This window comes from Physeter macrocephalus, chromosome 6 (assembly GCF_002837175.3).
Source record: "Physeter macrocephalus isolate SW-GA chromosome 6, ASM283717v5, whole genome shotgun sequence".
NCBI classification, from domain to species: domain Eukaryota; kingdom Metazoa; phylum Chordata; class Mammalia; order Artiodactyla; family Physeteridae; genus Physeter; species Physeter macrocephalus.
In genome coordinates this window covers 33,503,681-33,525,147 of record NC_041219.1, presented here as the reverse complement: position 1 = coordinate 33,525,147, position 21,467 = coordinate 33,503,681, and the positions used below count along the sequence as shown (strand labels likewise).

General features: G+C 40.8%; 1 protein-coding gene and 1 non-coding gene across 2 annotated transcripts in view; both read right to left on the bottom strand.

Annotated features, from left to right (window-relative positions):
- The window catches only part of SLC17A8 (solute carrier family 17 member 8), a 49,618-nt gene that overhangs the window by 15,197 nt on the left and 12,954 nt on the right, over window positions 1-21,467 (bottom strand). Inside the window, exons 2-5 of the mRNA XM_007103363.3 lie at window positions 16,403-16,655; window positions 8,213-8,331; window positions 6,297-6,411; window positions 4,683-4,770 (exon numbers count right to left, since the gene is read on the bottom strand). Of these exons, the coding sequence (XP_007103425.1) occupies window positions 4,683-4,770; window positions 6,297-6,411; window positions 8,213-8,331; window positions 16,403-16,655 (575 nt within the window). The remainder of the gene's footprint in view (window positions 1-4,682; window positions 4,771-6,296; window positions 6,412-8,212; window positions 8,332-16,402; window positions 16,656-21,467) is intronic.
- On the bottom strand, window positions 9,612-9,684 carry TRNAG-CCC (transfer RNA glycine (anticodon CCC)). The gene has a single exon. It is a non-coding gene; the product is annotated as a tRNA-Gly (tRNA).

Sequence of the window (21,467 nt, the reverse complement as noted above, 5' to 3'; positions counted from 1 at the left end):
TGAGCCTGCGCGTCCGGAGCCTGTGCTCCGCAACGGGAGATGCCACAACAGTGAGAGGCCCGCGTACCGCAAAAAAAAAAAAAAAAAAAAAAAACTGAGGAGGAATCACGAAGAGGAGCAGGCAAACTCCCACTGTGCCCAAAAACAGGGCTTCTAGGAGAGAAAGTTCACCAGGATGCCCTTTAACTTTCTCCAGACACCATGGAGGGATCAGACAAAGATGGCTCAGGCACTGTGATTTGGAATTACAAGAGAATGGAATGAAAAGATGAGAAAAATCTAAGAGAATTCTGAAAACTTCAACCAGGCACAGTATTGGGTGCAGAAGACAGAAAGTGAAGGAACATATGTATCTACCTCTCAGGGCTCACAGAGCAGAAAGATTATCCCTGTGGTCTTTATTTACTAAAAAATTTTTTTCTTCCAGCTTTATTGAGATATAATTCACCTAGGTCTTTAAATGAGGGACTTCAAACTATGAAAGGATCATGCTTTTAGAGTCTCGATTTTTTTCTTTTTTAATACCAGGAAACAGTTAAATTTCAGGATGGCAGGATGACCAGATGGCTCTGTCTCCATCCACCTCCTAAATATGTACATTTTTTAGTTTATTTCTTACTTTGTAAATACCTAACCTTGTAAATACTTACCTATATGTGGATGTTTATCTTGTCTAGACAAGATAGTGAGGGCTAGAGGCAGTGACCTCACCTCCACTATCTCCTGCAGTTCCATGATACCTGCTGCAGAAACGTGAGCCCTGCAAACTCCCATTAATATTAACTAAATCAAAAAAATTAGTATCTGAAATTCCCTCTGGGTATGAATGAAAAAAAATTCTTGCTTCAGAAAAAGTGAGCCACAGAAGGAAATTCTGTATCCCAGAATCCAATGCTAAGAAAGACCTTCAGGAAATGGGAGCTTGGGGATCTTCCAGAGAAAGAGATTAAATCCCATCTTTCCAAGCTGGGCCCAACTGGTTATGAAAGGCCTGACCTGGAATCCCAAATCTGAACATCATAACACCTGAAGAAGTCTCTCAATCTCTCCAAATCATTTTCATTAGGTAAAAGATGGAAGTGAAATCTCTATCTCACAGGGTTGTTTTGAGGAGCAAATAAATTATTAGATGAAGATGCTCTAATTAGTGCTGCATAAACACCACCTATTACTGCTACTGTCATGTACAGAATGACGGAGCACTTTTTTTTTTTTTTAACCTCAGACTTCCTCAAACCAATAAGGCAAGCATTCCAGGACGTATCATTAGAAAGAAGAGCTGCAGGCCTAATTCCTCTGTGGGTGTGGAGAAGGTGGTCTTCTTTCCTGGACCAAATACCCTGGGAGTGGGGGTGTGGGGCCTCCACTTTAGATGATGCAAACAGAGAGGGTCAGGGGATAACAATCTATAAGATCCATTGGGTGCTTTCTGTGTGCTCTCTAGTACTGTGCTGAGTATTCTGGACCCCTGATTTTATTTAACCCTTTTTTCAACCTGGTACCATTGGTACCGGTGTCATCCCAATTTTACAAGAAGGGGAGGGGAGGGGAGGTAAATTTCCTGAGGTCACATAGGTGTGAGTGATAGGACCCCAGGTCTGCAGGAATCCAAAGGCTTTAACCTTAACTACTTAATAATTCAGTCCTGCTTCTTCTGCTCAATAATACCCAATAATTCCTCACAGTAAGAAACATTCATTCACTGAGGAAATTTTACAACCTGAAATTGTCCTTCCCTGTCTTTTAGAAGAACTCTTCCTCATCCTTCCAGACATGGCTGAATGTAATCTCCTATCACACCCTGAGCAAACCCCAACAGGGCTCTCCACCCACAATGCCCTCACTGCACCCTGATGCCTCTGCGTGGTGACCAGGGAGGACAGAGGAGGCCCTCTGACACTTGTTGCTTGCGTGGAGAGAGGGGAGTGGCTAAACGGGGGATGGGAGAGTCCCCAGTTCTGTCCTCACTCTCCATGGGAATTTATATCTTTTTTTTCCCTCCCTGAGCCTCCACTATAAAATAATGGAGGTCGAAAAAGAAATCAGATTTGTGGCTATCAGAGGCAGGGGTGGGGAGAGGGGAAATTAGATGAAGGCAGTCAAAAGGTACAAATTTCCAGGTATAAGATAAATAAGTACTAGGGATGTAACATACAACGTGATAAAGATAATTGACACTGCTGTATGTTTTCAAAGAAAGTTAAGAGAGTAAATCCTGAGGTCTCATCACAAGGAAAAAATTTTTTTTTTCCTATTTCTTTGATGTTGTATCTGTATGAGAGGATGGACATTCACTAAACCTATGGGGGCAAACATTTCATGATGTATGTAAGTCGAATCATTATGTTGAACACCTTAAAATTATATAGTCTGCATGTCTCTTACAACTCAATAAAAGTAGGGGGGAAAAAGCAAAAACAAAAACCTATGTCTTTGAATAAAGCCAGTTTTACTTCTAAAAAAAATTAAAATTAATTAAAAATATTAAACAATGGATGTGACTAGGTGTTTTCTAGAGACCCTTCCAACTCCAATATTTTTGAAGTGTAAGAATCAATTATCCCTAGGCCTGGGTTTACTTCTAATGACATTTTCCCTTGGCTGTTCTTTGAAACCAAGGCCACACCTTAGCCGGGAAATGTAATAAAGCCTGTGACCTTGATCAGGTAACTTTCCTTGAGAGTCAAATCATTTCTTTAATTAGCCCTTTTAGGGCTATAAAGACACTAAGAATGGGCAGTAGCTGCTAGTTATTCTTGTTCTGCCAGCAAATCAAAATGAAAAGACTTACAAATAAATCATCCGAAGACAATATCAGGGTACTTCCCTGGTGGCACAGGAGTTAAGAATCTGCCTGTCAATGCAGGGGACACGGGTTTGAGCCCTGGTCCGGGAAGAGCCCACATGCCGCAGAGCAACGAAGCCCGTGCGCCACAACTACTGAGCCTGCGCTCTAGAGCCCGCGAGCCACAACCACTGAAGCCTGCGTGCCACAACTACGGAAGCCTGTGCACCTAGAGCCCATACTCTGCAACAAGAGAAGTCACTGCAATGAGGAGCCCACGCACCACTAAGAAGAGTAGCCCCAGCTCACCGCAACTAGAGAAAGCCCGTGCGCAGCAATGAAGACCCAAAGCCAAAACTATAAATAAATAAATAAATAAATAAATTTTAAAAGACAATATCAATAGGTCAACGTCAGCTGAGGCAGAATGTTATATTCTTCTAGAGGTGGTATAAGATCAGTAGTGGAGGTAGAGATGATCTTGAACTTCAAACAAGAGGACAGAAATAGTTTCTAGGGACAAGAGAGGCTAAAGAAGTAAAGACATCTCTACTGTGCATGCATTTCCAAACTAGGCACAAAATAGACACTGGGTGGATATTTCACACCAGATTCCGTGGGATCCTTTATTACTACTACTACTACTACTTAAGGAGGTAAAGAGAGAGAGACAGAGGGAGAAGTAAATAAAGATATTCAGAGAAATAAAGCTTCCTCTTTAGCTAAGCAATACAGGTTAGCTACGGTTAGGAAAGACACGCTAGCCTGAAAAACTAAGTAGAACTAAATTCTGATCCTAATTCTACGTGGGCCCTTTGTGACTTTCGTGGCCTAAGGCACTTTTGTCTTTCTTGGCCCCTTCTCCCATAAAAAGTATTTGAAAATATTGGTGGCAGCGTGTGCTGTTCTTGTTCAAATGTTAAACAATACCTAGTAGACTCTTCTGAACACTGATTACTCTCAGAGATTCATAGAGCGGCCAGTCCCAAAGACATGGCTTCAAATGAGGCAAGCTTAGCAAGGTGAAGTTTGGAGACCCAGGAATTTAAGTCACATCACTACTTAAGAGCCATTTATTTACTTTTGGGTAAGATGGATGGTGTCCACTTCATTTTTATCTGGAAGATAATGGCAAAAATTGATTAAACAGCTTCTATGACAATGTGTACATAGTAGTGTGTAGTGAGGAAAGTTCTGAATCAAGAACCAGGTGGTCTAGATCCAGCTCCTTAACTTAGTAGCTGTGTGACCTTGGGCAAATCGTTGGACTTTCGTTTCAGTTCAATGAAACGAAACTTTAGTTTTAATTTCTTCATTTGTGAAAAGGAGTGGGGGCCTTGATGATTCTATTGATATATCTTCTGTTTTCAACTTTGGAAAATATCATTTGTTGGCTAATCCTACAACCACCTCCAACCCCTTCTTTCTTACCTTTGTCTATTAAAGATGCTAAAAAAACTAGGCACTTGCTTTCCTAGCCTCCTCTGCAGTTAGTAAAGTATATGACACAATTAGAACCAAGGAAATATAAATGGAAGGCTGCTAGGGAGTTTGGGAAAGCTTTTGCTTTCCTAGTGAAAGGAACAGACATGGTTAGGACACCTAACCCCACTTCTTTCTGCCTTTAATGTGGACTTGATACCTGGAGCTGTGACAGCCATTTTGTGAACACGAGGAACACGCATGAATGTAAAAAGTTATCACTCTGAGGATAGTGGAGTAAAAAGTCCGAATGTGCATAGTCCCTGGATAGATCACGGAGCAGCAGGATCAATACTAGCAACGATTTACCTTTGGACTTCTGTTATGTGAAAAACATAAATTCTATTTAGTAGGGTCTTCACTTGAAGCCAAAAGCATTCCTAAATGAAACTTGTTATGGTTCTAATACACTTACCACAAAAAGAAGTTGTGGCCAGTCGGCTTCTCTCCAAAGGCGGTGCCCACTTACTCCACATCCCATGGCAGGCTGGGTAGGTCACACCCTGGCAAAACAGTTGAAAATAGATTATTTGATTCGACTCCGGTTTCTTTTTGTGTTTAAAACACAGATTTTTCTTCTTTAACACTACAATTCAAAGCCTAATTTACAGATACTAAATAACATGTGTCAGCTATTTTGGCTCATGGCAAATTCAATGCTGAAATTCAAATACTGGTTCAAATGTAAGCATGGTGGGGAATAGGGAAGGGGTCTTTATATTTCATATTATTATAGAATATCAGTGTAGAAAGGGATTTCCACAACCAGCCGGTCCATCCTGTCATTTCAAGATACAGAACCTGAGGCTCAGAGCCATTAAGTGACTAGATTCTAGTCTTCACGGCTGCTAATATCATGTTCTTTCTACCATGTCAGTATTTTCTGAAGTGTGGTATATGCCCCTCTAGTGGGATTAAAGTTGGATTTAAGGTGCTACAACAACCTATATTTTTTATTATAATTGTTACATATATATTATAACATGCTTTAAAATGTAAAAAATATAAATAAATAAAATATATAAATATATATTTAAATATATAAATATAGAAAAAATATTTTAAATATATAAAAATGTATAAATATATAAATATATAAAGAAATAGAATATAACTATACATCAAGCCCATGATATCAAAGATATCGTTGCTTATGATTGGTTCTTTTATTTTGTTTTGAAGTGAATTGATCTAGGGAAAAACTACAGGCAAATAATAGTATAAATCGTAGTGTGGCTGTGACAAAAGTGACAAAGGTTAGAGGTGAATGACTGAGTTCGGGAAACATTTCTCTACATCCGGTATTGGCAAACTATAGCCTGATATGGCCCCACCATCTATTTTTGTTCAGCCCTCAAGTAAAGATGGCTTTTACATTTTTAAGTGGGCAGAAAAAAAATTTAAAGAAGAATAATATTTCCTGGCATGTGATAATCATATGAAATGCAAATATCAGTGTCCAAAAAGTTTTACTGGAAAGTAGCCATGCCCACATGTTTACATATTGTCTCTGGCTGCTTTTGCATTACAATGGCAGAGTTGAGTCATTGCAATAGACCATAATATGGCCAGCAATGTGCAAAATATTTACTTTCTGGCTCTATATTATTCTACCTCCTTCATCAAGTTAAATCTCTGTGTAAGACTACACCCTTGGAAATTTACAGATTTATTAATAAGTCCATTTAAACTGTTTTAGTGGAAAGAGCCCTTGCTATGTGAACTGTAGGTTTGGGTCTTTCAGTTTCAAATTTTATTAAATGAAAGGGGTTGGATTATCTCTAAGATCACTCCTGGCTCATCTGAAATTCTGCCCTCTATGAAATGATCCTTTATTGGGTATAAATTTGGAATCATACAAGGCATTTTAATTAAAGTATTCATAATCGTAATCATAACCAGAGAGTTCAGATAGCAGGATAAGGTGGAAGATAGGAAAACTGAGTAAAGGAGGCTTTCTTCAAAAGCTGAAATTTCTAAAGGACCGTGTTGTCTCCAGCAGTATCAAAATTTGTTAAGAATCTCCTACCTCCACTAGACCTTGCAAAATTCTGACACACATGACACATCCGTAATGTACTCTGGCTGCAGAAGGAATGAACATGTTCAAGGTTGATGTTAAGAAGATGGCGGCTCCAAAGACCCTGAGGGACCAAAACACTGTGTTATTGGGCAGGCCCACTGATGGATGTGGCATGTTAGTTAAACATCAGGAACAAACCTAACAGTTTATGGAAGATCACTATAGAAATTAATGGAAAGAGAAATAGATGTTGTGTTAGGATCTGGTGTGTTCCAAGCTAGACTGTTGGGCCACTTTGATTCCCAAGCTCCAGTCCCTGGACCAATCATGGGAAGGTTTTGGGCAGTACAGGGATGTCCTGCCTAGATGAGATCCTGAAGCTGGGGATTGACCAGCATGAGGTAAGCTTGCTGGAGACCCACCATTCTTCTTGGTTCTACCCAACTGATCCATTCTGACCATAATCCTCATGACTTCTGCACATTTGGGTGGTGTCTCCTGCTTCCCAATTCTGCTCTCACTTTACCAGATGGGGATACTGACTACTTGAGAAGCATGCTGTGTCCTGGGACCAGCCAAGTACAAGACAGGCTGTGTACCTGTCTTAGCCCCCAACCCTCTGCCGAGTACCGTGTGCCTTCTCCTCCCTGCCTGGACAGGAGTGTCCTGGGAAAAGAGAGCCGGCAGCATTTTCTCCCTTTCTCACACATGTTAGTGATGCTTCAGCCCTTTTTACATGCTGTGAAATCATACTATATGTTATTTCTTCTTAGGGCAGAAGTGTAAATAGTAACCCCAGAGACCATAAGAACTAATATTTTATCACTTTTTAAGAAGAATACAACAAGTAAGTGACAATAAAGGACGCAAACTACACAAGAACATAAGTAAATATGAGTCATGCTTATACAAGATGACTTGCAAACTTTTTTGTCCTTGACCCATAAAACAAAATATATTTTATATTGCAACTCAACACGCTGATACACACAAATGTAACCGAAACAAATTTCAAAAACCAATACTTAAATGTGCAATGAGCTAAGATATTTTCTATTCTATTTTATTCTATTTGATCACCTTTTCTTCTATTTCTCCCTCTCCTTTTTTAGAAAATGGTCATTGGTACATCACTATTGATTTTAGTACCATCTAATGAGTTCCGTTTTAGAGTTTGAAAAACACTGCTTTATAAAGTATACACTTCACAAAATCCACATATGTAAAGTCAATTACCATTAGAAGAGACTTGGAAATCATTGGTACACTCCTTTTCTGGTACATATGCATACTACATCTCCCCCAGGTGGCCATCATTTCTGCTTGAATACCTTTAGTGACAGACAACTTACTACTCCTTGAAGCAGCTCATTTTGTCTTGGACCCACCTTTAATTGCTCAAACACCTACCATAGAATCTCAAGGGCATTAAAGACATCTTTCAATCTAGAGACTAGCCCCTCCTACTCACATGACAAAACCTGTATGGAACAGGACGATATTAACATAGTACAGAGCATCAGAGAATGTCATTGGTCAAAGGCAACTCAAACACAATCTAATCCGTTTCATTTCATAGATGAAGAAACTGAGGCCCAGAGAAAAAAGGAACCCAGTAGAGGTCACCAAGTGAGTTACTTAGGGTCCAGGAACTGTTTCTCCTGACTCAGATGCAATTGATCTTTTTATTACATAATCATTTAAAGAATTGCAAGATAGATTAGATTAGACAAAAAAGTAAACAAAAAGAGACTCTTAAGAACAGGATCATATAAGATCAATGTCTGTGAATCACATCTTTAGGAACGGCTTCCATCTTTCATTCTGTACCCCTAAGTTGAGAGCCAATTATGCAGATTTTATAAGAGTACAAAGCCATGTTATGATCTGCGCAGCACTTATGTTATATCAATTTATCTTACCTGTTAGCAGCAAACTTATTTGAAATGAAACCACCTGGAATTTGTGTCACAATATAACCCCAGAAAAAAGATCCATGGATAAGGCCCACCGTCTCTGGATCCCAGTTAAATTGTGCTGTCTGGAAATGAGAAATCAGATACAGTTGTGTTTGGAAGAAAACACTTGACCATAATTATTCACTGATCATCCTACACAATAACCCCATGAGGTCTTTCCTTCCCTCCTTTATTCAAAGAATATTTTATGGAGGACCTCTTGTGTGCTTGGGATATAGGACAAAACAAAGTCCTGGCTGTCACTGACCTCAAATTCTAATGATAGAAAGGAGAGATTATGTACAAATTTAAAAAAAGAAAAAAATAGATATACATGTATATGTGCATATATATATATGTATATGTGTGTGTATATATATATACACACAGAATAATGATGAGTGCTAGGAAGAAAATAAAACAACTTGCAAAGAAAACAAAAAATAAATTCTAGGTTTATTAGGTTATTTACTAGGTCATTCAGATACCAGTTTAGTGACAGCTCAAAGGGAATGAGAGTCTTAAGTCTCTCGTTTCATAATGAGGATAATAAAACCTATTCTACCTCCCTAAAGTATGTGTGGGGATAAACACCATAAATATTTCTAGTGGGTTATCCCTCTGCTTAGAGATTTTGCATTTAACACATTAGGATAATGCCTGGAACATAGTGTAGTCTCAATAAATGTTAGCAGCCATTATTGTTGTTATGATGATGATGATGATGATAACAACAAAATACCCTTCCACAACTCTTAGGTCATTGAAAATGTGATTCTTGAGGGTTAGAGAGCCTTTCCTCACTTTCTTCCCCAGGCATAGTAACTCATCCTTTTCAGACTCCCTACAAATATCCCTCCTCTGAGGAAACTCCTCAACTGCCCTGAACTGAAGTGGTCATTTTCCTAGGCTTGGTCCACAGACCTCTGTTCTTGCAGCCATGGCATTCACACTGTTCTCAAACTTGCCATTCACGTGTCCACTTCCCACATGGGGTGGCGAGTAACTCTAAGGTGGCAGCCATGTCCTTTTGACTTTATAGCCTTAGTACCTGAAACAAATGCCTGTAATGTAGAAGGGGCAAGTAAAGATTTGCCAAATGAATGAATAAATGAATGGCTTTGTAAAGCATTGATATCAAAATGCAATATGTTCCTATTATGGAGTAAGGGTTCTTAATTATCAACATACTACAACTTATAAATTTTCTTTTAAAAAAAATATTTATTTTATTTAGGCTGCACCGGGTCTTCGTTGCAGCATGCAGGATCTTAGTTGCAGCCTGCAGGCCTCTTAGTTGCAGCATGCAAACACTTAGTTGCAGCATGCAAACACTTAGTTGCGGCATGCATGCGGGATCTAGTTCCCCGACCGGGGATCGAACCCAGGCCCCCTGCATTGGGAGTGCAGAGTCTTAACCACTGGACCACCAGGGATGTCCCCAACATCTCATAAATTTTCATCACAGTTTATTTTCCCACAAATTGTTATATAATAATTTGCTCATTTATTCAACATGTACCTCATGCTTCCTGTGTGCCAGGTCAGGTGGTAGACAGTATAAATACAAACTCAAGCAAGTATTGCCTTTGCCTTGAGGAGATCACAGTCCAGGTAACATTGGCCTGTGCTCTGTACTTTGCAGATTAGGAAGTTGAAGCTCAAGAGTAAAATGGGACTAACAATCATTCATTCAAACCAGCTTACCAAATTTTTATTTCATGCTACTTCATGCCATACATTGTTCTAGGCCCTGGGGATACAGCAGTGAACAACGACAGTAATTGCTACTTTCACAAAGATGCCAGTGGGGATGGCAGAAAGTATACAAGTGCATACTGTGTTAGATGGTGATCAGTGATAAGAAGAAAAAAATAAAGCAGAGAAGGGGACAGAAATGTTATGTAGGAATGAAGTAGGGTGAAATTTTATTTTATTTTTTTTATTTATTTATTTTTTAATTTTTATTGGAGTATAGTTGATTTACAATGTTGTGTTAGATTCAGGTGTACAGCAAAGTGATTCAGTTATACATATAGATATATTCATTCTCTTTCAGATTCTTTTCTCATATAGGTTACCAAAGAATATTGAGTATAGAGTTCCCTGTGTTATACAGTAGGTCCTTGTTGGTTATCTATTTTATATATAGTAGTGTCTGTATGTTAATCCCAAACTCCTGATTTATCCCTCCCCCACCCATGTTTCTCTTTTGGTAACCATAAGTTTGTTTTCAATATCTGTAAGTATGTTTTTGTTTGTTTGTTTGTTTGTTTTTGCGGTACGCGGGCCTCTCACTGCTGTGGCCTCTCCCGTTGCGGAGCACAGGCTCCGGACGTGTAGGCTCAGCGGCCATGGCTCACGGGCCCAGCCGCTCCGCAGCATGTGGGATCTTCCCAGACCGGGGCACGAACCCGTGTCCCCTGCATCGGCAGACGGACCCCCAACCACTGCGCCACCAGGGAAACCCTAGGGTGAAATTTTAGATAGAGTGGCCAGGAAAGGCTTCAGTGAGGAGATGATTGTTGAGTAAAGTCCTAAAGGAAGAAAGGGAGCAAGTCATGCTGTTCATTATCTGAAAAGAAAGCTTTCCAGGCAGAGGAATAGCAAGTGCAAAGGTCCTGAGGTAAGGATGCGTCTTGTGTGTTAGAGGAATGGCAAGATGTCAGTAGAGCTAGAGGGTAAACGTGAGGAAGAGGATAATAGGCATTAAAGTAAGAGAGGTTCAAGTGATGAAGGGCCCTTTAACTCATCATAAGGACCTTGGCTTTTGCTCAAAGACAGAGGGAAGCACTGAGTGAAGAGGGACATGATTTTAAGTCACTTTCCATGTGTTTCCTCTTCTAATCCTTACAACACGTAGAGGTAACTATTATTATCTCATTTTTTATAGAAGAGGAAATTGAGGCTTAGAGAGATTAATTTACTTGCCCAAGGTCATACAACCAGTTATAAAGAGAGCCAAGACCAAGCCCTCTTACCTACTTGACCCCAAAATAACTATAGTCTTTCCATTGCTGAGGAGACTTGACTTTCTCACGGAGAAGTAGAGACTGGACTTCTTTGCCTTGAGTCACAGAATGCCCCAAGAATCCAAGGATCCAAGACAGAGGGATCCACTTCAACCAGCGGCTAATTGTCAGTCACATTGTCCCTTGCTCATGTCTGTCTCTCTGACGAGATGGTGCTCCTGTCCATTTGAGAAATGATACCTGAAGAGCACTTGTGCCTGCCGAGAGCTGACTTTCATTATCTCTTGAGCCCATTACAATCATAATGGCCTCATGTCTGAACTATTAATTATAAGCCAAGCACTGTGTCAGGTACTGTGTTAGGCTGAAAAAAGGGCCCCAAACGATATATGCACAAAATCCCCAGAATCTATGAATGCTGCCTTATTCGAGAAAAGGGTTTTGCTGATGTGATAAAGTCAAGGATCTTGAGATGAGTTTTCCTGGATCATCTAGCTGGGCCCTAAATCCAATGACGTGTCCTTGTAAGAGAAAGGCAGGGGGAGATTTGAGACATAAGAGAAGGTACACAGAAAGAAGGCCATGTGAAGATGGAAGCAGAGATTGGAGTGATGCTGCCACAAGCCAAGGAACGCCTGGAGCCACCAGAAGCTGGAAGAAGCAAGGAAGGATCCTCCCCTAGAGCCTTTGGAGGAAGTGTGAACCTGCTGACACTTTGATACGGACTTCTGGTCTCCCCGGATATGAGAGACCAAGTTCCTATTGTTTTAAGCCACCATGTTCGTGGTAATTTGTTACAGCAGCCTTAGGAAAGTAATATAGGTATTTAATATATTGGTGCCAGATTATCTCATTTGATCTATAAAGCAGGCCTTTTATTCCCATTTCACAATAAGGCAATGAGAATTAGCAAAGAATTGCTAGAAATGCCAGTTGCTGGCTCCCTACACACGTTTCCTTCTAAGGGGATTCTCTTCCTCCCCCAGAGCCATGGGCCTCTCCCCTGTGACTGGACACCTGAGTAGAGGGAGCCAAGGCATGGGTTGGACTCAGCCTACCTGTCTCTCTCTCTCTCTCTCTCTCTCTCTAATCTGAACCCAGAGAGATTCTAGTTAGACAATACTGAACACTTAAATTGAAACAAGTCCCACTGGAGTCAGGGCCAGTAAGTCAGCTTCCCAGCAAGGCAACAGCTCAAAGAACTTCAGCTTTGGAGGGCAGTGAGAAGCCATGGAAAAAGAAAAAAAAGAACTCCCCTATTGGTCCAGTGGTTAAGAATCCACCTTCCAATGCAGGGGACACGGGTTCGATCCCTGGTCAGGGAACTGAGATCCCACACGCCGTGGGGTAACTAAGTCCCTGCAACGCAACTACTAAGCCCACGTGCTCGGTAACCCACGCGGCACAACTAGAGAGAAGCCCGTGCACCGCAACAAAGAGCCTGTGTGCAGCAACTAAGACCCGACGCAGCCAAAAATAAATAAATAAATATTTTTTTAAAAAAGAAAAGGAAAAAACAAAAACAACAGTTCATGGAGAGACCTAGGAGAATGGAACAGACTCAGAGAGAAGCAGATGCAAGATACTGCACAGCAAGCAAGTTGGAGACTAAGCTAAGGATTTCCTAGTTCCCATGAGGTCCAGCTACACTCTGCCCTTCCTGGCTCCCTTTCCTCCCCACAGTAGGGTACAGCCTGGATTTTAGTCCCACCTCAGGCTGGGCTCCCCTGTCCAGGGTGCAGACTGCACAAACATACACAGCAGATTTTCTTTCTTCCCTTCACTTTCGTGAGATCCCCTATAGCCCCACTGTAATTTCCTTCTTAACTTCAGCTGGTTGGTTTCCCTGCAATTCTATTCTTTGCAACCAGCAATCCCTGACCAAGACAGAAGGGCAACTTGCTCAAGATCCCAGAGCTAATAAACAACAGAGTCAAGTGTGAAACCATGTCTGGCCAATTCCAAAGCCCAATTCTTCTTAACCCTACAGGGCTCATGATTCATGAGAAGGAGTTTGGGTTTTTCCTGAGGGTAATGGGAACCAATCTCAAAGTTGCTCAGACTTTAGTCATTTGTTGCTCACCACATGCCAGACACTGTTCTAAGTGATTCACGTGTTTTAAAACTCATAATTATTAAACTAAAAATGATTACTCACACATCAACTAAAACTACCCTTTATACCACTAATAGAATATATGCCATTTATTTGCAAGACCCACCAATTCACACTGCTTACTTCTCTCCCTCTGCTGAAAATGAAGATTTAAAAATATCTCAGTGCAAAATATCTAGTTTTTCTCCCATAAAACCAACCAAACAAATATACCAGCCATTGAGAGCCTTTTGTAATACACTTTGTGAAATCTTTGTCATCGAGTTGAACATGCTCAGATGATATCTAAGCTTTGTTCTATTTGGATAAGAGAGAAATGGCCTGCTATAAATTGGAACTTCTGAAATGCTACTAAACTCCTACTTATAAGGCCAGGGAAAATGATGTAAAGCATATTTTAGATCTTAATCAGTTTCTCTAAGACTCCAGAGGGCAAAACCATAGAAACTAGAGAGCACGCACAGCATTGATCCTTAAGTTTATCAAAATGTCTTTTCCATATACCTCCAAGCAAATTCTGTTGACCTACGCCTATCTTTTCAGGCAACAAACAACTGCAAACCAGCGTATCATTTTGATCCGGGCCTAAGCAGACGAGTTTCATTAGCTGCCCTTGCTCACAAAAGGCTGCCAGAATGCATGTGATACACATCGGAAACCTCACTAATATACATCATTCTTTATTTTTAAAATGCATGACATGCCCCCTCACACCGCTACTGCCCTCCCTCCCCGCCTCAAAATAAACAACCAGGATATCCTTTTAAAACAGATTCAGCTGTGGCATCAAAAAGAGAAGGGTTAGAAGAATCTCCATGGTACCCTTTTCTTCTGGCAGAATAATCTCTTAGCTAAAAAGAAAAAGGAAAAAAAACAAAAAACAAAAAACCTGCCGGCCAACTAAAGACTTCTTTTTAATGAATTGAAATCAAATTTTCCCAAATCAGTGCTTGACAGAAACTGTTCCACGTAATGCTGGAACAGTTTCTGTCAAGAAACAGATGTGGCATAAAAGAAAGCATTCTGCAATCAAGTCCAGGAGACAATGCACACCACAGCTCCCTCTTGGAGATTCTCATAGGACACAACACAGTAAAGGCTCCCAGTTCATAAGACACCTTCTTCACAGCACAGCCTACAGAGCAATGATTTCCAGACACCAGTTTGGAAAATTCTGATCTAAATGTTTCCCCAGGGCTCCCCTGGTGGGGCAGTGGTTAAGAATCCGCCTACCAATGCAGGGGACACGGATTCGAGCCCTGGTCCGGGAAGATCCCACATGCTGCGGAGCAGCTAAACGCGTGCACTGCAACTACTGAGCGTGTGCTCTAGAGCCCGTGAGCCACAACTACTGAGCCTGTGTGCCACAACTACTGAAGCCCGCGCGCCTAGAGACCGTGCTCCGCAACAAGAGAAGCCACTGCAGTGAGAAGCCCGCGCACCGCAACGAAGAGTAGCCCCCGCTCGCCGCACCTAGAGAAAGCCCGCGCGCAGCAATGAAGACCCAACACAGCCAAAAATAAATAAATTTTAAAAATAAATAAACAAATAAATGTTTCCCCAAATATGGACAGGGACCAGAGAACTATTAGATGTCTCTCTGCAAACAGATGGATTTTCACATGCTTCACTTCTGTGTGTGTGTTCAATACAATGAAACACGTATATGTTGGGCATCCACTGGGCATACATTTTCGTTTTATTCTCCCATAATTTCAATACTTCTCTAGGCCTACCATTTAAAAGACAAACCAGATTTTATCTTTCCAGTGATTCATAAAAACAATACTATTTAAGTGACATTTAAGTGCTTATGACTACACCAGCCTTTGAACTGGGCCTTCTGCTTCCACTCACTCCAGTCCCAATCCACTGGGAGGTGACTGGCTGGACAGTGATCATTCTGGAGCATGGATCTGACCATACCACCTCTTTGCTTAAAGCCCACCCCTATCTCCCCTCATGGCTTACCAGGCTCTGCAAGACCTAACCCCACTTTACTTGCTGCCTCCTTCTCTTGATGCTCACCCCATGCTTTACCTTTTTTTTTTTTTTTTGCTGTACGCGGGCCTCTCGCTGTTGTGGCCTCTCCCATTGCGGAGCACAGGCTCCGGACGCGCAGGCTCAGCGGCCATGGCTCACGGGCCCAGCCGCTCCGCGGCACATGGGATCCTCCCGGACCGGGACATGAACCCGTGTCCCCTGCATCGGCAGGCGGACTCTCAACCACTGCGCCACCAGGGAAGCCCTATGCTTTACGTTTTTACTGGCGTTTCTGAACCTAGATTCCGTGGATGGAACCATGTGGACCTATGAACTTGGATGGGGAAAAATCAGCATCTTTATTTCCACTAACTAAACTTTAGCATTTCCTGTACTTACGAATGTAGGAAACAAACCCCAGTCATTGATCAGTACCTGTGACTCTGTTACTAGTGGAAATTATAAATCTGTTCATGTCACATGATGGTTGTTGCTGCTATCTCACACTATTGCTTCTCCTTCAGACTTCAAAATTACAGTAATTATTAAACCATTGCTAGAGTTTGTCATCTGACATGTTCATAAAGAAGCCCATATGTTTCTATATCACAAATTCGATTTTTAAATATTTTGGTATCTATTTTATTGCTTTATTTTTATTTATTTATTTATTTTATTTTTGGCTGCATTGGTTCTTCGTTGCTGCGTGCAGGCTTTTCTCTAGTTGTGGCGAGCGGGGGCTACTCTTCATTGTGGTGTGCGGGCTTCTCATTGTGGTGGCTTCTCTTGTTGCACAGCACGGGCTCTAGGTGAACGGGCTTCAGTAGTTGTGGCATGCAGGCTCAGTAGTTGTGGCTCACTGGTTTAGTTGCTCCATGGCATGTGGGATCTTCCCGGACCAGGGCTCGAACCCATGTCCCCTGCATTGGCAGGCAGATTCTTAACCACTGGGCCACCAGGGAAGACTGATATCTGTATTTTAAAATGATGGGTTTCCTTTATAATCCTATGTGTTTTATTTAAGAGTTTAAAACATTAATACAGCCATGGCTGAAAGAACTCCCACCATAGACAGACACTGACCTGAATTTCCGGTTTTCCATCAACATATATAGTGTTGTTGTTGACCATTTCCACAATGGCAACTCCAAGGTTGCACCGAATCCCAAAGGAAATGCAGAATCCCAGCCCACTCATGATGGCAATGATGTAGCGCTTGGGGAGGCCACAGCAGTGGCAGTCACAGAGTGGGGGGCTCTGCCTGGACGTCTGCACTGGCCTTCCTTCTTCATTCAGCTCAATGTTACCTTCTTCCTCACTGGTCCCATCGATTTTCCTACAGTGGAAAAAGAATGGGCAGAGAAAAAATACCAGGATTACAGAAAAAATCAAAGTGTACTACAAAAAAAGAAAAAGTGTACCAAGAAAGAAAAAAAGAAACCCAGAGTAGGATGCAGCCTGCATTTTTTAACATTATCATCATTATTACTAAAATAAATTATAATGGCTCAAATTACTGATATTCTGGATATCATATTGCACCCTTATAGGCATTAAGTTGTTTTAATTTCATAACAACCACATGAGGTAGATCATGTTATCTTGTCCTTTTATACATGAGGAAGCTAAGTCATCTATGGTGGGATGCAAGCCCAAGTCCAGAGTTTGTGTCCTCAACAATATGCTTGGGACTTCCCTGGTGACGCAGTGGTTAAGAATCCGCCTGCCAATGCAGGGGACATGGGTTTGAGCCCTGGACAGGGAAGATCTCAAATGCCGCAGAGCAACTAAGCCCGTGTACCACAACTACTGAGCCTGTGCTCTAGAGCCCGTGCGCCACAACTACTGAGACTGCATGCCACAACTACTGAAGCCCGCGCACCTAGAGCCCATGCTCGGCAACAAAGAGAAGCCACCACATTGAGAAGCCCGCGCACCACAATGAAGAGTAGCCCTCACTCACTGCAACTAGAGAAAGCCCACGCACAGCAACGAAGACCCAACCCAGCCAAAAATAAATAAATAAATAAATAAAATTTATTTTCAAAAATATATATGCTTTACTGAACTTCCTGCTGAAAGAGTATCCATAGACTTCATCCACATTGCATGACCCAGCTAACTATTATGTTTGACCTTAATTTTAATGTCAATTGAAGCTTGCTAAAAAGATATACAGTAGAAAATTAATGCAGATATTTTTCTTTCTTCCTCTTTTTCTAAGTCTTAATAAAATACTAGATGGAGGTAGGGAGACACATTTTCTATCACAGCACACAACCAACTGGTTGTGTATCCTTTCTTCCTTTGGTGGTTCTTCTAAGGAGGTGATTCTCTGACAATTTTTAACCAGATGGTAGGATTTCTCACTGAGTTGTATAAATTCAGATTATGGTATGTCTATGACAGTAAATTTACTCTCTTCTTTAAAGAAAAGAGTAATTGGGCAAACTGAACACAATCTGTCAATTATAAAAGGAGCTGTATGCATCCTCTCACATATTGTAACCCTTCTGAGGATGACCAATTAAGTTCCAAGTCCTTGTAAAAATAAGCAAAGCTTATACGTTTTCCTGAGTATCATATTCACTAATAGCTAATACAGACAAGACTGAAACACAAATAATTTGCCCACCAATTCACAGAAGAGATAATCTAGGTAGCTTTTTATGACTCAAGCAAATGAAGTTAAAGCACATGTAGAGAGAAGCAAATGTACTGGATTTAATTCAGTTCATCAAATATTTATTGAGTGCCTACTGTGTGTCAGGCACTGTGCTGAGTGTTAGGGAACAATAAAGAAGGGGACATGGTCTCTGCCCTTCTTCAGTTCTTAGGCTGTTTGGGAAGAAAGACACATACACAAGCAGCTATAATTGCTGGATGATGTAGGTTTTGTTCAAATCAAGGTGAAGAGCAATAGTAAAACAGGCAAAAGCTTTCATTTTCAATGTGTGAGCTCAGAGTGGTAGCTTAATAAATGTGCAAGACTATGGAAGTAATCAGAAGAGAACTTCAGCAACCTCCCTGTGTACCTATCTACCTACCTGCATTTATGCTAATTTGTTCTACCTTTTTTCTATGGTTGTCCATGCTTCTACCTAAGGCCAACCTCTCTCCCTGGGCACTAGATCTCATTGCCTCTCATCTACTCAAGGAAATCCCTACCCCCATACTTAATCAATTATTTTTCCTCTCTACTAGATCATTCTTATTGTCTACAAATATGCTCTTATTTGTCCCACATTAAAATTTGAAGTAAAAACACTTTCTCTTTCAGCTACTCCTCTATTCCTCACCTTCCTTTTATAAAAAAAAAAAACTTGCAAGTCAGTGTCTTCACTTCCCTTTGTCCCATTCTCTCTTGGACCCACTCCAACCAGGTATCCCCTAACCTGTCCACCAAAACTGTTCTTCTTAAGGTCATCAATGCCCTCTACGTGGCTCAACCCAAAGGCTATTTTCAGTCCTCATCTATTCAACCTATCAGCATCACTTGACATTACTGATTACTCTTTCTTCCTTGACTACTTTGTTTCCTTCACAGAAACCACACTCACTTGGTGTTCCTCTCCTAATTCCCTGACCACTCCTTCTGTTTTATCCCTTAAGCTGATTCCCTACTTCCTCAACCTGTAAACACTTGGATACCCAGGACTCAGTTCATAGATCTCTTTTGTTTTCTATCTATACTTTCTGGGTGACCTCACTCTGCCTCTGGGCTACAGATACCATGCATATGCTGACAGATCCCAATTTTCATATCTAGACTTATTTGACATCTTCTTGGACACACGATCAGCATCTCAAACTTAACATATCCAAACTGAGTTCCCCTAAAAGAAATTAATTCCTGAAGTCTTTCCCATCCCAAGTAATGACAAGTTTGTTCCTTTGGTTGCTCAGGCAAAAAACTTGGTGACATCCTGGATGCATTTCTTCTCCAATCTACGTCCAGTCTAGGAACCAGTGTCCCTTAGTTTTAATTTTTACTCTTTTTTTTACTTAGCTGTGTGACTTTGGCCTAGTTAACCTCTCTGGGCTTCAGTTTTCTCATCTGTAACCTGAGAATTATAATAATAGTTTCTTCTTCATGGGATTGTTCTTAGGATTGCCATAAGTGAATTATTATATTAGATCATTTAGAACAGAACTTGACACATGTGAAAACTCAATATATGCCAGCTATTTTTATTACATTAATCCTCATAACCATTCAATGAGTCCACTCTGCTGGGCTGAGCATTAATGCCATTTATATTGATGTCTAAGAGTTATTTGGATCATAAAACTGCTTATAATGTGCAGCCCCAGGGGTCATCATGAATTTCTGGCATCAGAACATATATAATTTGAATAGCATGGAAAACTGATGATCTAATATTGATACATTATTATAATAATATTAATATTCACTAAAACATGGATAATATATAACAACTACACTAATATTTGTATGACGCAAATTCAGTTCTTTCCCTTTGCCCTTTCCTCTCCCTACACTTTCATATAATGATCTTATTCTATGGTTAGAACAGCACAGTGAGACAGGAAATCTAATGCTTCCATTTGACACAAATTATAACTGTAGTTCAGAAAGCAAGAGTGGATTGGCCAAGACCGCAGAGCCAGTAAAGGGTAGGGGCAAGATGTGAAGCCTTTCTCCTGCCTGTCCAGCCAAGTTCCCTTTCATGTGAGTTTCCCAGATCACCAGGCTGTGTTCTGTCTCAATGATCTTCCTGAGTCACCTTGTCATCTCTTACTTTGTAGCCCAGTCACCATGGATGACCCAGTAGAGGAGAATATTTAAGAGAAAGGGCTCTGGAATGAGAGAAGCTGAACGCTGTTTCACCCATGTGCCAGTTTTGTGACTTTGGCTCTAAGTTACTTGACCACTTTAAGCCACAATATTCTGGTATTAGTTTGCCAGAGCTGCCATATCAAAGTACCACAGACTGAGTGGTTTAAACAACAAAACTTTATTTTCTCACTGTTCTGGAGGCCAGAAGTCCAAGATTAAGGTATTGCCAAGCTTTCTTCTGAAGCTTCATTCCTTGGCTTGTAGATGTCTGTCTTCTCCTTGTATCTTCACATCATCTTCCCTCTGTGTATATCTGTGTCCCTCTGTGTCCAAATTTCCTCTTCTTATAAGGACACCAGTCACATGGATTAGGGTCCAAACTAATTATCTCATTTTAATGTAATTGCCTCTTTAAAGACCCTATCTCCAAATACATATTCCTCACCAGGGATTAAATGAAGGCTGGGTGCTGCAATTATTGGGATACTACAAATTTCATCTGCTGATGTTTTTACATATATGGTAAGAACTTATTTACTGTGTAGTGTGTTTAAACATTTAAGTTTTATGAGCTAGTTCCTCCTTTAGAAGCTGACTATTCAACGTGTTCACTTTTTCCTTTTTTATAATAATTATCAGGTTGGGCTTCCCTGGTGGCACAGTGGTTGAGAGTCTGCCTGCCGATGCAGGGGACACGGGTTCGTGCCCGGTCCGGGAAGATCCCCCATGCCGCGGAGCGGCTGGGCCCGTGAGCCATGGCCGCTGAGCCTGCGCGTCCAGAGCCTGTGCCCTGCAACGGGAGAGGCCACAACAGTGAGTGGCCCGCGTACCGCAAAAAATAAAAAATAATAATAATTATTATTATCTGATTATAAAAATAAGTTTATACTTTTGTGTTTTATCTGAAAGTAAGAAGCAGAAAAACTGCCTATAATTGCATAACATGGAGATAAGTATCAATACTTCAGTGTAATTCCTTCCTATCTTTATTAAAAATAAATAAACTGTTTTCTAACACACACACACAAAAATGTACCAGGAATTAGGACTTCAACATACAAATTTGGGGGGACACAATTCAGTTCATAACAATCGCCATCTCTAAAATGGGCTAACGATCATAGCTATCTCATAAGGTTGTTTTAATGATTAAATGATATGATGCATGTAAATTATTTAGTGCAGTGCCTGGTACATAAAAGAGCTTTCTATTAATACATGGTGAGTAGTATTATTATTGCTATTAATAAAATTGTTACCATTCACAAGCTTAGCATCTCTCTATATGCATGCAGATGCTTTGGATGAAAAGTAATACAGACTAACATTCTCAGGCACTGTGGGGTC